This window comes from Simochromis diagramma, unplaced genomic scaffold (genome assembly GCF_900408965.1).
Source record: "Simochromis diagramma unplaced genomic scaffold, fSimDia1.1 OVJJ01000026.1, whole genome shotgun sequence".
In the NCBI taxonomy this organism is placed as follows: Eukaryota; Metazoa; Chordata; class Actinopteri; order Cichliformes; family Cichlidae; genus Simochromis; species Simochromis diagramma.
The window spans coordinates 1,058,012-1,075,484 of NW_024386985.1; the positions used below are offsets into that span (position 1 = coordinate 1,058,012).

A 17,473-nucleotide genomic window follows, 5' to 3' on the forward strand; every position below is an offset into this window, starting at 1 on the left:
TCTGTTCGTGGGAGCCAAGGGCACACAGCACACTGATCCAGACTGACAGGCCAGCACACAGGCTACATTCCCTAGTCAACAGCCTGAACAACAGCCAGTCAGCCTTGTTCACGAGTAGGCTGCCTCGAGACACGACAGTCAGCAGGCTAGGTTTTTTTTTATATGAAACCAGCACAGTATCCATCATGATTTCAGCATTTCTGTCCAGTGCCAATAATGAAAGATAAGAGAATGGACATTTAAGTGTAGAGTATCAAACTCAAAGCAGAGAAGTAGAAAGTTGTCTGCTTATAGTCTTCCGTGATATTTCCCTAGTCTTACCTATAGCGTAGATTTATTCAGAGGTTTTGTAAAAAATGTAAATGCTAATTGCTGCAAATGTTGCAATTATTGTCTTAAAATATCTTGAGAAATGCTGTAATAATTACCCAGTACCAGTTTTCTCATCTGACAGTGAGATTGAGAGATAAGATCAATACAGCAAGTGTAAAAATAAGGAAATTTTATTGCAGTTGGCTAACACATAATGAAAATATTTAAAAATATAAAGAATGGTAAATATTCTGAAATATGTAAAAATATGCATAACAAAAAAATACTATGAAGTGTAATTGCAAAAGCGACCTGTGGAATTAAGATTTTTCTAGCTAGTACGAGCGCTGTATTTCATATTTTGGGTTAAACAGCTGAGGAAAGACTGCGAAATCTACATGAAAACTATGAGAACATGTCCATGGCGTCCTTGATTCTACAGCTTCATGCATAATAAGGCTACAGTAGCTGAAATACTGAAGCGTAGTTCAGTATTCTGTTGTCACAGAGGTAGCTGTGCTGCTCGTGCTTTCTCCTTTCTCTTGGCCTGCCTAGCTGTCTTTATAAACTATATTTGTAAAATGTCCATATTATTGTAATCATGTACGGTATATTCTGAAAAATTAAAACCCAGAGTGCAAATCACCAGCACCAGATTCAATATCTTTCACGCACGCTTGGTTGTACATACAGGCATCATAATTTTTAAAGTGACTAGTTCTCTCAGACCACTGAGAAGTTGAATCTCTCCCGCAAGCTAAGCACATCCCTCAAATAGTCATAAGCACCTCTTCAATAAATCCCTTCCACAATCCCTGATGTGTGTGCACCTGTGTGTGTGGTTGCCACATACATAGGTGAGATGAGATGCTTAAAATAGGACAGACAAAGGGATAGAGGGATGGCTAAAATGCTGTGATGTTGTGAGGATTTATCACACAAGAGCGGCTAGAGGAGAGATGGATGGATGGACGATGGAAAATAGAAGGTGGATATGGATGAGACTGACTAAAGCATAGGCTGATGGAGTGTTTAGCTGAATGACTGACTAAGCCATAAGTCTCCTGTGAGCCCTATGCTTCTCTCTCACTCCCCCCCTTGATCTGTTCTCTTGCTCTCTCTGCCTCTCTTTAAAATAACACTATGTTCTGTGTGGTGACAAGCCAGGATAAAATGATTGGCCCTTAGTTTTCCCCCGACTGCCCTCTCAGATAATCACTACACCTACTGGCTGCCTCCACATGCTGACTCTACTTTATTAAAGGCAATCTGTCAATGCATTATCTTACTGTGGTTAGGTGTCACTGCTTTGACCAGGGGTGGGTTTTAAAAAAATCCATCTATGTACTTCCTTTAATTTTGTACTCCATATACATCTCTGATTTTTTGTCATTTAGTCAGCGAGCAACAGGCAATCAAGTGGGTTATAAGCAATTAACTTGGCAACATCTCAGCCCTATTTACCAATGCAATTTGAAGGCAGACTTCGAGTGATGTGACGAACGAGTGAAATATGCAAATGACAAAAACTCCACTAGCACCTTACAGATAATTTAAGCAGACTGACATTCAGCAATTTTAATTGACAGTGTGTTTATTGAAAAAGAAAGCTGGCGTATGCTACTCAAATCATTCTTTTGCAGAGCAGCACTTTGGGGGTTGAAAAAACAATTCTCCAGTCACAAATCTGGAGATTTATATCATGCGCAAAATGTTGATGTAGAAGAACATTTATGAACAGTACTTTGAAAAAGTCACGAGATACCCCTCATTTCTTTATATTTTATTGGGAAATGGATGCAGTGATTTATTGAAGAATGTGCAAATGACCACAGGAACAGGGTATACGCTTGTATATGTCAAACAAGCTTAAATGTAAACATTTCTATATAACCTAAACTCTCATATTCAAGCGTTCTTAGAATTTCTTTAATTAATCTTCAGGAAATGTTCTCTTAACATTCAAAGCACTTTTTTGGATGTTAGGTGCCTCAGCGCTTCAATTGAGGACCAGACTCTGGGAAGCTAATTCATGACTAAAAGTGTTCCTTCATCTGTTCAGTTGTATCCTTTTTACTAAGTGTGTTTAGAATCACTGATATGATGACAAATCAAGGCATTGCCAGCCAGTTTCCCAATGGTATTGCACGGTGGATCAACTTTTGTGCACTCAGAATTTCATCTAATTTTGGCAAGACGGACCATGTCTCTTCTTAAACGGGATATATAATTAAGGGGAATACAATTCAAAAACAAACAAATAAATAATACAAGAGGAGAAAAATTCAGTGAGGTGTTTGCGCAGCTTGACCTTTCTTTTATAAACAACAAAAAGGGTTTAAGTCTTTGCCATGGTTATGGTTTCAATTATCATCTTCTGCAAATATTCTCCAAATTAATCCATTCTGAATCTTTATTTATTTAACGAGTCCTTCGGCACAACACATTCTTGATAGAGCTCAGTTATTTATAGCTCTTTTCAACTAAACCATGCCATTAGTTGGAGTAGATAACAGTTACAGGGATGACAAAAAGATCTGGTAGTGCAGCTCCTGTCACTAGCCTATATTTTTATTTTGTAACAATTTCTAAAACACTGAATTTATTCAGCATGACTGCTGGTGAACATATTTCAGTATTTATGAGGCATTATCAAATACTCATCTGTGGTCTGATAACAGAAACAAACACAAAGTAAATGAGATTTGTGAATTGGACTGTTATAATGTTGGAAATTGGATTGCAGAGACCGGGGAGATGATCGTACGTTTAATTGGATATCAATTTCCCTTCTTTGCTTTTCTTCTTCTTGACTTTTCTCTAATAAATGGTTTTTAATCCATGAACTGCTTACAGCCTGATCTGATATCCATTGGGCCAGGCTATTAAAACCAATGCATGATAATGTAGTGTAAAAATATGCAGGTAAATTCTGAAAACCTTCACATGTACTGAACCTTTTTATAAAATAGTTGGTGACCAGCCTGATATCTCTTTAGAAAAATACAAGCAGTTCCAAAAAAAAGTACAAAAGTCAGTCTACTGTCATTCCAAATTAAAACTACTTAATGTAAATCATAAAGCGGTCAGCACAGCTCTTTGGCTTAACTATCTTACTTTGGTATGTGGACCTAGGATGATGTATTTAACAGGGAGAAGGCTGCAAAACTGACAAATGTAAAATCTCTAGCTCAGAGGAAATTAAAAGTTTAGATAATCAGGTTTGTGATGTTATCAATTCTTATTGACCTGCAACACAATGAAAGGTTAACAACTATATGTTTGACAAAGCCATCAAGTAGGTTAGATTGGATCAGTTGCTTTCCTGTGTTAAAGTAAAGTGGGAGTGGGGGGTGAAAGGAATAATCATTATAATGATATAATATAATAATTGTGCTTTTTTACTCTTATCAGCAACTTAAAATGCTGTAGACTTCAAGCCCAAATCACCTATTCACACATATTTATGAGGTACAATTATTGTGTACCCACAGGATGCATGTTACTACATGCGTCTTGTAACAACCCTTACTATGGTGTAGCACCGCTATGGGGTGTCGTCCTATTATTATAGTAGTGCATCTCCTAGTGCGAGTGCAGTGGCAGCCATTACAGCCAAGCATGCTGCTCTCCGTGCATCTGTTTAGAGAGACCGTACCATTGTAATGGGCTGGCGCTGGCGACTACCTAACCTCGGGACATGTATGTACGAATAGGGTGGAGCCATGGAGGAGACCAGGCTTGTATGTTGTTCTGTTAACGCTAAATAAAAGCCTGTTGTTCTGTTTAGCTAACTGGCCTCCGAGTTGTCCGGCTAACCTCCACACCACATGCCCGCTGAACCTGCTGGCCGCTCCTTCCTCGCCGGGCTGCCGTTACAATATGTAGACATTAATATGTGGCAGCTATTTGTGTGGCGGGCATTGTTTTGTTTATTGATGCTTCAGTTGCATTTGTCTGTGTTAGACCTGAACTGTAGCTCTTCAGTGACTGATTTTACAGTTGTGCTATTATTTTTGCTTGGTAAGCCTAATTTTCATTTATGTGTTGTTTTTGGTTTAAATATTTAAATTTTTCAGCTTTGAGGCCCTTAAACACCAGACGCGTAACATTTGTGCAAATGTTTTGTCTGTTTAAAATATTTTTTGGACGTACCTATTTTTAATTCAAACTGACACCATGAATGAATTTGCAAGATTATTTGTTTTGGATTAAGTTAATTTTTTCACATTTTTATATGTGAATAAACACATCTTACCAGTCTGACCAATGTATTTGGCAACAAGTGCGATGCTAGTACAAAACACTCATCAGTACTGAATATACAATGATATGGAAATGATAAAATAACACTATTCTAGATGCTATTCCAGGTCAGTCAACTCACTGAACGATAGCTCAAACTGTCCCATTGACATCCTGAAATATGTGTGAAAGTACATTTGTTGTGATACAGCATCAACTCCTGGATCCAACCATCAAATTCTCTCTGCTGTTGTCTTCTCTTGAGAATTGGATGAACCAAGAATCTCTTGCTTTTTTTCTTTCTTGCTTTTCTTTTTTAGAAACATCAGGACCAGCTCAATAATGCTTGATGTTAACTTCACTTTTTTGCAGTGTGTTTTTTGAGGACACGTTTTTGGAAAAACATGACATGTACATAATTTAGAGACCAGTTTGCATCTGAAAAATTCAGAATTACATGTAATTTTATTACAACTTGCTTGGTGTGTAAGGGCCTTTAAGCTTGAGACAACATCCTTCAGGTACACATATGTATGTGCAACCATCAAGACGCACATGTGTCATACAGCTACTCTTCAGAGGACATTATGTTGACTTAAATGCATATTTCATGACCTTAAGATAAACCTAACCCAACCCTAACATTAATGTGAGTCTTCCTACTTCATTTAAAGATTTATGTTACAGTTGCTGTTTTTTGTTCATAGGAGAGATGCGGGTACCCACAATGTGACTGTGTAAACCGATTTGTGTCCTCATGACATGAGTAATACACACACACACACACGGACACACACCACTTTAATGGCTGTCACTGAGCGTCAGTGAAATGGCAGCAGTGTGGCTGCGGGCTGCCGTGGCTGATCTGAGCTCATTAGAACAGCGACTTAGACTGAGGGGATTCAGTGGGGATTTGTTACGCAGCTACAGCACTTTTGCCCCGGCCAGGAGGTGAAATTGGGAGAGATGAAGTGAAGGATGAGGAGAAGGTAAAGAGGTGAGGTTAAGGGAGGAGACCAAGAGGAAATTGAGAGCAAAGGGAGGAACGTGATGAAAAAGCGACTGGGAAAAGGAAGAAAGAACATTAGTAAGAAGGCAACAGAGGAGTTGAAATAGAAGCGGGAAGAGGAGTGATAAGTAGAGGAGTAGGGGAGGACAAGCAAAGAGCAAAAAAGAAAGAAAGGAAGTTAAAATGTGGATAAAAGACAAAAGAATAAAGACATAAATTGAAAAAGTTAGAAAACAAAGTCTCAGAGAGTTGCAGAAGAGAAGAGCAAATATGTGGGGAAAAAAGGAGGTGAAGGCTGGATGATCTTATTAAAGGTGTGAAAAAATGAGAGTTGAGGATGAAAAGTAGGAGTGGATTGAAGAGTACGAGCTAAGAGTGTGCAAACAGATAAGAGGAAAACTTTATTGATCCCTGCAGGGCAAAGTAGCAGCAGAAATGAGTGGGAAAAGCTTGAGAATATAGATGATAAGAGGGGAAATCCAAAGTATAAACCATGTACGACTCACAACTTCAAAACCTGGTCATGTTAAGTAGAAACTAATAAGTGAAAATATCTAAAAATGTATGAGATGGAGCAGCAGAAAGTGATGAAAAGAGACAAAATGATCAATATTAATGTCAGTTTTTGTGTGTATTTTATAGCAGACAGGAATATGAGAGCGTGATAAAAGACTGTTGCATAACAGATAAGAGAGCATATACATATGTACATTAGAGAGAGTGAATAATGTGCTGGTATCCACATTAACAGGTCTGCAGAGGGTCAAGTATGTATAGAAATAAATCAAGAAGAGGAGCAGGCAGGAAAGGGAGGGGAAATTAATCTGAGGATAAAAAAGAAACGGCTATGAAATGAAGAGATGTGAGTGAGTGGAGGATAGTAGGAAGAGGAAATGGAATGAAGACGAGAGGTGAAGATTGAAGAGGGATTTTCCAGTTGGTTACCCGGTCTCGACCACGTGTGAAATTTGCTCTGAACACCCGGTGGCATTCAATCACCACTCAACTGAAGCAACAAGAAAATTAACACAAAAGTAGAGAGGGGGAAATGGAGGGAATTAAAGAAATAACAGGAAAGTGACAGATAGATTTATGACATTTTATAACAGCATTCTTTAAGCACTCCGTCTGCCCATAAAACATTTATATTCAAAATATACAGACTGGCTGAAAATAGTTTATAAGTCTTTAAGTCAGCTATTGAGTCTGAAATTGTACTTTTTACAGGAATACAAGTGAAATATTCAGCCAGTGAGGTAATTGTATTTTTCATATTAATTTATTTCATTTTCTGAGCAGTCTCATATTTTGAATATTTTATCACTGCACTAGAAAGTATTTTTCTACATTGTTTCAGTAATTTATACTTGTTATTGTAAATGATAACGCCACGAGAAATTGCTGTGAAAACAATTGCAGTTATTTCCTAATTTTTGCAGACAATGTGCTCTGAAGCATGTCAGGATGCTAGTGCCTTGGTTTTATAATATATAACCTATTGTTATAATTTAATAGAAAAACAGTTGGGGATTGAAATGCATGTTGCATCGTTTAAACTGCTGTGAATTTATTAAAGTATTAAGTTTGTATTTGATCTTCTTTCTTAAGATTAAAAAAGGCCCTGCAAAGACTTAAATGAACAATAATGCACCTCTTTGACAACTGTTCTGGCAGTTCCATAATCTTAAGAAATAAATGAACTGTATTCATTGACGTTGTCAGAAGTTATGAAAATAAAATGGGTAACCAGTAATTTTATCTACTCTTGGACATTAATCACCATCTATAGTGAAGTGTTCTGCAATAAGTCTTGCAATAAGTGCAGTAAGACTGACACATAGAATTATATGAAGCGTTTTGAATTTAAAAAATACAGGAGATCTAACTACAGACTAGGGGTGGAGCCGAACCCGAATACAGTATTTGGAAAGGCACAAATAACGTGTTTTTTACGAATATTTATTTCAAACAAATACTTTAAGAAATATTTGTATTCGGTAACAAGGGAAAACTTTATATCCAAAAGCTGAGTTTCCTTATGAGACTATTTTTTTTCTTGGTCTCAGATTTTTGAGGATGGTATACATGTTCTTAGTTTGAATCAATCGTTGAAGCCAAAAAAACACCCCTGCATTGCTTGATCCATGAAGGCTCAGAGTCGTTGCTACATTGGAATACTTCTAAGACATAAACTCTGTCCACTGTATTGTGTTTGAGTTCTGTAAGAACTGCTGGAAGTTTAATGTCAATGTAATTTCAATTTTGTTACCAATGTGGCTGAAATCTATTTTTAGACCAAGTGGGAATAAAATTTGAAACATTTTCTTCATGTCTGTGAAGTTTCCCAGTCATCCAGGTCATCGTAGTCTAAGGACCTTGGAAAGAAAAGCGTCTGGACTTCTTTAAGTCTCTCATCCGAGAAACTTTTTCAGTTTTAGGGTCAAATGTGCTATCCGAGGGAAACCAACTCTTTAGGCTGTTTTCACACAGGGCTTAAATCTGGGCTCAAATCTTCATATGAACTGGTTTCAGTAGGGCCAGCTATATTGTGTGAACCCTCACTAGCAATAGCAATGCACTCTATAAAATGCATTCGTGTATAACACTGGTCATCTGCCTCTCACCAGCTGCATAAATGGAACGACATCAGGATGAGTTTGCTTTTAATATATATTTATTTATTTTATGGCTAGAAAGGGAAGAGGCAGAGAGTGTAATTAGTAATGGACAAGTTATTTAAAAAAGTAACTAAATAAATGATTACTTGAATTGAAAAATGACAAGTAACCTCACCAGTCATATCAGGAAACTAACCTGCATATTTCAATGGGTTACTTTGTGTTGTTACAGCAAACACATCCCAAGGTAAACTTTGACAGCTTTTGTCATTTCTTTCTTTCTTTGTCAAGTTCTTCTTCGAACTTACCTAATTGCGTTTCAGCAGGACAAAAATGAACCCAGGAGAGGAGACAAAAGCCTAGAGTGTAAAGACTGTCATCACAATGACAACTATAATCAAACAGAGTACTTAAGAAAAATATAATCTTGTGGCTATAACGATTTTGCTTTAGATTTTGCATTTTATTGTATTTTGATTTAGTCAGCTGAGAGATAGAGATGCACAGTTAACATTGTGTATGCAGCAAACACATATTAGTACGAATCAACATTGCAAAAGCAGAAAATGAACACCAACAGTAATACATTCAGATAAAAACGAGCACAAATTTTATAACACAGCAGGACAAAATTGAAAATAACTTGAATTAAAATTGGTCTTCAAAGAATGAAAAATGAACATGGCTATATATAGAAGAAAAAAACACACAAAAGATTGGATGGAGACAAACAAGCGTCTTAGACGTTAGATTTGATCTGATGACAGGCTAAGCATAAATTGCAGGAGCTATTGGCAACTGCACATATACACAACATGAAATGAGGCTGGCATGTCTAAGTTGATAGCTGCTGACTGAATTAGCACCTCAAGCACTGATAAATTTCTCTCTGCATTTTAGATGGATTTATAATCCTGCAAATTGCATTAAAATTTTGGCTGGATAGTTGCAAGATCACTGCAGTACCATTGCCACCGAACAAATCAAGTAGATATAACACAGCTGTTTTGAAATAATCACTCCATGTGTTCCTGTCTTTAGTAGTAGAGTTTCCCTTTCTTTCCTTGCAGATGCATCAATTACAGATGATGACTGCTCTGTGTTTACCACCCATGAGGGAGACTGTTGTATTTAGTGACAGTGTCATATCATGCTGTCTACTCTCCACACAATGTCAAACTCTGCCTTTATACACACAGATATTTAGTGTGTACCAGCCAGAAGAGATGTGTTGTAAGTGTTGTGTTATGTGCTCGTGACCTCAGGATTCTGGCTACGTGTGTCATAGTTTCAAATGTCCTTTTAAAAAGTTTTTCTTTAGCTTTTTTCGAGTTTTGGTGTTTTGTTTTGTTTTTTACCTAGTTTGTGTGTCTCCCGTTTTTGGCTTTCTCGCTGTCTGCTTGCATTGTCTCATTTGGTAATTGCTTTCTTTGTCTTTAGATGTTAATTTTCTGTCTTTGTCTTCTCTACCATCTTCAGGATTGGTTGGCATCTAATTAGTTTCACCTATATTCTGTTAGTTATTTAGTTTTCTATTAGTTTTTTTTTTCTTTTTTTCACTCCCCTGTGTGTGTGTTTTTTAACCTCTTCCTGCATCAGTTGTTGGGATCTGATTCCTAGTGTATCCTAGTATATCATTTAGTATCTCAGCAACTCCCCTGAAATCCCTTCAGATGATTTGTCTACATATATAAGTTCAGTAACATTGCCTTATAGTTGCCTTGTAATTCACTGTATTTCATTTCAAAAACCCAGTTTTTTAATTCTGTTATTTTTCTGGTTAATTTTTCATTTGTTAGTGTCTATCTTCATATGACATTCACAGAGATATTCATCAGGCAGCTTCTGTAATGCTAAGCAAGACATGAGTTATCGTTTAGGGCAATGTGGAAGTAAAAACTACTGAATTAAGTTCTTGTTGGGATGACCCCAGGCAAGGAAATCCAGAACTAATTTGCTGTAAGTGAAAAATTTCATATAACCTTCGACCGTATAGGCTGACCCACATACAGCCTTTTGTCTAGCAAAAATTCCCTTTGAGACTGATACTACGGTTTAGAGCCTGTTTGTGTGATTTCATACTGAAAATAAGATGATACAATTGTAGAATAATAATTTGAAGATTTCCAAACACACCGCTTGATCTGATATTGTGCTGTGATCTGTGCACAAACACAAAGTTGAATAACTTTCTCCAGTGTGGCGCTAAGATGCAATTTCCCCCCTGGCTTTTAACTATTAAGTGTCTGACTTGATGTGTTCATAGCAACTACTACTGAAAGACCATGTGATTGGTTAAACAGTTGTGCTCGTAAACAGTTTCTTTGGAATGTTGAATGACATACACCAATCAACAATGCAGCAGCTCAACTGGATGAACCAGATTCCACCAAAAAGCTTCAACATAATAAGAAGGATTTTGACAAATCAGTGGTTCAAATTCTAAAGTAGTTTCAGACGTCTCTGCTTCTGTAATGACCAGCTCTTAACTTGTTGACTGGTTTATGTGCCCCTCCAGCATTTCATGTGCTCATAATGACAAAGAGTATCATGTCAGTTGTTTCTCTTCAGCCTTGCTGTAAAAATACTTGCAACTAGTTTTATGGACTCATTGACAAAAGAGTGGAACAATCAATGCAACTGCTTTCTTTCAGCGCTGTCACAATGCTCTTGTTGTTTGTCAGCCATTATTGCGTGAATGTTGGATATTTGTTTTACATTTGTTTGTGTACGTGGATTTCTCAGTGCCATTGTCGATAAGCGCTGGTTTATGTAGAAATATGGCTGTTAGGAAGAGGGGCAGGAGGGCTTCTGTCTGCCAGGGTGGTTGTTTGTGCTCTGAGGATGGAGAAGATTGTCAGACTGTCAGCTTTATCATCATGTATACTGGGAGTTCACAATTCTTGTTCCTCTGCGTGGTTTGACTGGAGACAGGTCCCACGTCTGGGGTATCTTAGTCTGACTCAACAGATGTTTCAAAGGAAAAGTAAAGATCTCCATCCCTGTTTCTGAACTAGCAGATGGTAGACTGAAATAGTGTGACCCTTTAATGCTTCACCTTCACTCCCACATTGTGACCATTCAGCTGACTGCAGCCTGCCTCCCATGAGGCCTCAGAAGAAATAACAGCAGATGCAAACTGTCACATTTGAAGGTTTAAACTGAAAATATAGAAAAATATATTTCAATAATTTTTCATAATTATCTCATGACATACAGACAGCCATGATTTTTTTTTTTTGTTCTTAATTGGCCATTATGTCTTTGTAAACTCACACATGTTGTCTTACCAGGTTAAACATATTAAACCTTAAAACAAAAGGAAATGCACTCATTTCCAAAGCTAGATTGCATGCTTTACACTTCTTTTCAGGAGATGATTGGCATCATCTTCAGCTGTTTCTTTTCATTATTTTTTAAGCATGTTTTTAGTCTATACAGATCTGTAACTTATTCTTATTAGTTTAACTTACATTTTTCCCCTTTAAAAATATGGCTCTGGTTTGGACAGATGACAAACCACACACAACCTTACAACAGTCATGAGATTTTACCGCAAATATCTCTAAACACTTGAAAAATTAATGAATTCAGTATTGTCACTTTTTACAATAATTAAATGAGTAAAGAGAAAGGACAAAGCCATGAATAGATAAATATAAAAACAATATTGAATATTAAAAATTAAAAATATTGAGATTGTTTTTTAGTTTTCTCTGATCCAAAGCATGGGAGTCATATTGTAATGTTCAGTTCCAACAGCCCTCTGTGTTTGCAGCTGCTGTAATTTTCCATCATTATGCAGAAAACGTGGGTATATTCCACTAGTTCCCTTGTTTGACATGATCCAAAGGGACTATTTAGCATGCTTCAGTTTGCTAAAAGTAAAAGAGGTTTAGTAGGCAATTCTTCTGTGTCCCTGAACAAATAACAAAAACTGCTGACTTTTAAAGGCGGCCAACGAAGCAGTTTATCCTCTGGCATCAACATGGCTGCCAGCATAATTTTATACAATGAATATGGATGGTATACAACTGGCCTATGTGTAAGAAAGAAAATAATTCAATCTAGAGTCAGTCCTTTTTTTAAATTATTTTAAATTTTCAGTGTATATGTTAGATTAACTACAAATAATAGTATACTGTATATTAAATGTGGTCATGTGTTGGTAGTTATTAGGATTTCTTTGAAGATGCATGGCTCCAGATATATTGTTTGTTTTGGGTTTTTTTTAAATAATTAAAAAAAAAATTTTTTTTAATGTCTTCAGCAAAATCATTTGGTGTGTGTGTGGGTGTGTGTGTGTGTGTGTGTGTGTTGTTCATAAATCAGAAGGTGATGTTCAGAAAAAAAAAAGAAGCACTTATCCAATTCACACTCACTGGGGGCGTGGGTGTTGACCCTATTCCAGCTGTCATAGGCCAAGAGGTGGGGTACAGCCTGGAAGGTTGCAAGTCCATCACAGGGCTAACACACAGATAGACACCCATTTTTGCATTCCCGTTTACAGACAGTTTCATATTACCAATTGCCCTAACTGTAGCTACTACACATCATTTGACATCATAATGGTGTAAGTCCTTTCAGGACTTTTTATTCCTTAAGCTGATGAATTAAAGCAAAATTGAGATATAGAAGAAATACATTGACACAGTGAGAGGGCATCAGCTGTATTCAAAAAAAAAAAAGAAAAGAAAAAACATTCTTCATTAGTCCCAGCTTCCCAAGCTCGACTGCTCTGTATTTCATAGCACTGTCACAGAACAAATATAGGTCACATGACTTACAGAGACATATGGGATTGACCATATGATGACCAACAAGTTGCAATACAGCTGGAGCCACACTTGTGATTGTAGGATATGTTGAATTATAAATATCTAGGTAGGGGTGGGCGGTTTAAACGGTATACGATAGAAACGATATGAATTTGGCCAGTGGTAAAGATTTTGACTATACTGCGCTACCGCAATAGTGCATGTTGATGGTGTCATCAAGCTGTGCCTGTTTTGGTCGAAAGCATTGCAGAGGCTGCAAGCAATATCATCTGCAAATTATGCTGGGCAACAGTAATAGCAAAGAGACAAAGCACGTTTTGGAATATGAGGAAAACCAAAAACTGCGCTTCCTCCTCTTCCGTACCATTGATTCATTAATGTTGAATTCTCTCGCAGATGCTCTATTCCCATGTTGTTGCAGTATATTAATAGCTAACCTCGTATTCTGGATGGATTATCTCAGTTGTTCTCCTGACTGAAATTTAGTCCGTTTACAGCATCCTGCCATGTGATTACATTTGTCCCTAACCATCAGGAACACTCACTTTAACTTTTATCGAGTGGAAAAAAGTTAGCGCTCATCCTCCAGCTTCACTATGATAATGTTATGCTAACATAGTTGTGTCGCTAGCGATCACGTAGCACATCATTATATACCAGCTAGTCTAACTGCAGTAACCCTACAAAAGTCACTGCTGTTTAGTTTTCTGTTGGAAGTGATAGCAGAGCCGTACATTTGAATTTTTTCAGAAATCTCTCAGTCAGAACATATTTAGGTGGAAACTAGCGAGCTAACTTCTAACTGCGTTCAATTTAATAAATTCTGTTTTCATGGATGTCTGGCTGTTAAACTTAATTGTTATACCTGGTAAAGCAGCAACACTGATCGTTTTATTAAAGATGAAAGGATCTAGACAGTTTCTAACTCTCAGTGGAGACAGTGTTTGTTTGACTTTGGGACCTGAAGCAGACGGAGTTTTCGATCCAGCCTCGTAGCTTACCAAAGTCGTACTAAAACATTTTTGACAGATTTTTGAGCGCCGTGTACTACATAGAATCGGTTCAAGGTCAGTAAGCACAACCAGAATTCATACAAAAGGCGCACTGTCGATTTTTGAGAAAATTAAAGGATTTTGAGTGCACGTTATAGTGTGGAAAATACGTTTACGGAAGAAAAGAATATATCGCGAAATATATTGTTACCGCACATGCTTCAAATTATGAATATGGATGAATATGAATTATGGATTTTAGGCCATATCGCCCGGCCCTTTTAATAATTTCGTCATTCATTCATTCATTCAAGCCGACTAACAAACTTGATTTATCTGATTATAATTTAAATTAAAGATAAGATAAGATAAGATAACTTTTATTAGTCCCACGCGTGGGGAATTAATTTTGTTACAGCAGTGGACAGTGCAAAGTGACATAGAAAAATTAGAAAAAAATAAACACTGGAATAAGATATCAATAAGATACTGTACACAATAGAATAGAATAAAATAAAATACTATATACCACTGAATAAAATAGAATACAAATGCTATATACAATTGAGTTTAATACAACGATGCCAGAAAAGAGTATTGAGTGTGTTGAAGCAGAAAAACTATACAGTACAAATGCACCTGGCCTTGAAATACATCAGTTACCTGAACCTCTCTTTTTGAGCATTCAGATATGATGAAAACCATGTGCAATGATTTATACTGTAATGATTTGTGCAGTTTCATAGTAAGCTGTCATGTCAAACTAGGTGTAATGTCTGTATTTTTTTGGTAAATAAATAGAAACAGTAGCAAAAAAAAAAATAATTCTGCAAAGCCATGTTTCTCATTAAAACCACCACCTTCTGACTTCAAACAGAAGCACAGCATTCACTCAGAAATATAGCAGACAAATTTTGACTTGCAAAAATGACACAGAAAACATTGCAAGAAAAAAGGAGGACTCCTTCAGGTAAAATTGAATATTAAATGGGAATGGCTTTTCCTTCATCTTTTTAATTCACTCATGTACAGTATATGTACATATCACATAGTAGGAGTGATATGTACATATACTCTACATATCACTCCTACTTTTATGTACATGTATATCTTTGTGGCTCAAAGCTTTTTTTAAGTTGGAAAAAATGCCCCCTATTGCATTATGCTAACACGTTTTCGACAAAATATTCAGTCTTGCAGGATAGTGAACAGTAACTGGGGCTGGGTAAGATATCAGATATTAATATGTAAGCTTGTGCATCAGTCAACTTAGCCTCCTTAGATTTCCTGTTTGTGTATGGACACTTAGGTTCAGGTTCTAGTCTTCCCTCATTGTCGTGTTTCTGCAGTTAATCACAGTTGTACTTGCTTGCATGATCAATCAGTCTTTCATATACAGATATACACATAAACTTTTAGGAGTATAACATGTTAGTGTTTTAGTGAAAATGCAGTTCTCTGTTAATTTTAGCTAGTTTGACAGTTTGCTGTGTGTGTGCAGTTAAACAGGATTACCTCAGTGTATGAAATTGAAGGTGAGCTCATCCAGATGGAACAGTGACTACTAAGAAGTGTGGGAAAGGTAGAAAACCACATAGTGTGAAGGACATACCTTCATGTTCGACAATTTCATGCACACACACAAACACATAGTGGCGTAAAGGGTGAAGTAAAAATTGTGTTACCTTGTTTCAGCTGGAATTAATTTGTGTTACTACCATATATCTCATTAGACAGACTTACTGAGAGAATGGTAAAATAGGCAAAGTTTCTGGGGAATGTTAATACAAGGTCTGTGACATGACACAAACTGTAGCCACCTGTATGAAGTTCCTTGCTACATACCCATTTACCATCTCCAAATTTTGCCTCTCCATAATATGTGGTACACTGGCACTAATGATGTCACAATATCCACTTTCATTGAAATGACCTGTGGCTTTGACTGTCAGCCTTGTTGCTGCTGGGATCCAAGTTAAGGTCTGTCGGTGGGATGGAGTGTCACACTGTCAGTAGTGTATACAATTAAACTCTACATTATAATTTCGTGCATATGGGTATGAGACAAATTAAATGGCATGTCTACTATGCTGTGAAGTAAGAAGAATAATTTTGTGAATTTAAAACGGTACTTGTTAAAAATGATCATTGCCTTCTTAGTGTGAATGCTAAATGTGTGTTTACTGTGTTGCAGGGGACCAACTTTGGACTTGACTCTTCACAGTACAAGTACCTACTAGACCCACTGCACCGCAATCGCTGCTTCTGCCGCTGTACATGGCAATATGGAAACCATCATCACTGACTGGCTTGTCTATCTCCTGAGAAGTGGTGCCTAAAGATGAAATCTTCAGTGTTTTCTTCTCCAGTCCAGTGATTGTTTACAGGACCTTTTTGAGGAATATATTTCCATACTGTGAGGAATATTTCACAGATTTTCTTTCACCAATTTGGAGGAAACTGATGGCTGCTACAGTTCTACTGGATGCTTTGCAGTGCTTTGGTTTTAAAACGGATCATTAGCATCCACAACCCTCATTTGCTCCGGAGTTACCAATTTCCTTATACCTTACTTTTGTATGAATGTCAGTTTTGTGATTGTGTTTGTGTTTGCATCTGCATGGTATAAGTGAGAAAAAGGAAATAAGGAGTTTGTTTCACGAGCAAGAACTGGCCAAAAACAGAGAAAGCAACCAAGTGTAAAACGTGGGACAGCAGCCATGTTCGAGTGGAGGCAGCATTCGAGGATTGGATGTCGGCTACTTCAGAGTGCTACATGTGGGAGCAGAAGCATGGGATATGTAGGTCTAGAAGGTTCCTTAAAGGCTGGCTGGTGGGTATCCACTCTAATATGGCTGGGATTGCTGCTTCTGCAGGCATGTCCAGCTGTTGTGTTGGCTCAGAAACTTGATGAGAATGACCCAATAGTAACCACAGCCAATGGCAAGCTTCGTGGTATCAAGAAGGAGCTGAACAATGAGATCCTGGGTCCTGTCATACAATTTCTGGGCGTTCCATATGCCGCTCCACCTACTGGTGAGCGCCGCTTTCAGCCACCTGAGCCAGCGGCACCATGGCCTGACATTCGCAATGCCACACACTTTGCCCCAGTGTGTCCCCAGAGCATCGTCGAGGGCCGTCTGCCAGATGTCATGCTGCCAGTGTGGTTTACCAACAGCATCGATGTGGTGTCTACCTACGTCCAGGACCAGAGCGAGGACTGCCTCTATCTTAACATCTATGTTCCCACTGAGGATGGTGAGTTTGCCTGCAAGCCCAGGGTAGGATGGCTGAGTACAGAGGGAGGTGGGGCAGAGAGAATTAAACCCACAACCTTCTGATAGAGGAAAAAAAAAAAGTGTTGTTGGGGTGTGTTGTTACTATGTGAGAGTGAATTTCTGTTTCTGTCCTTGTATGTCTGTCATTAGAAGGGAAAGCATGACCTTGTGCATGTTAAATGTGCATGATATTTCTTATACTACATGACTGTGCAAGAGTGACGTGTGAAAGAGAGAACAG

At 37.6% G+C, this 17,473-nt stretch overlaps 1 protein-coding gene across 3 annotated transcripts in view; it reads left to right on the plus strand.

Moving 5' to 3' along the window:
* Positions 1-17,473, plus strand: part of nlgn1 (neuroligin 1) — a 316,481-nt gene that overhangs the window by 12,040 nt on the left and 286,968 nt on the right. For all 3 annotated transcript variants that reach the window (XM_040039866.1, XM_040039868.1, XM_040039867.1), the window contains exon 2: positions 16,149-17,212. In XM_040039866.1, coding sequence (XP_039895800.1) covers positions 16,675-17,212 — 538 coding nt within the window. In that variant the 5' untranslated portion in view covers positions 16,149-16,674. The remainder of the gene's footprint in view (positions 1-16,148; positions 17,213-17,473) is intronic.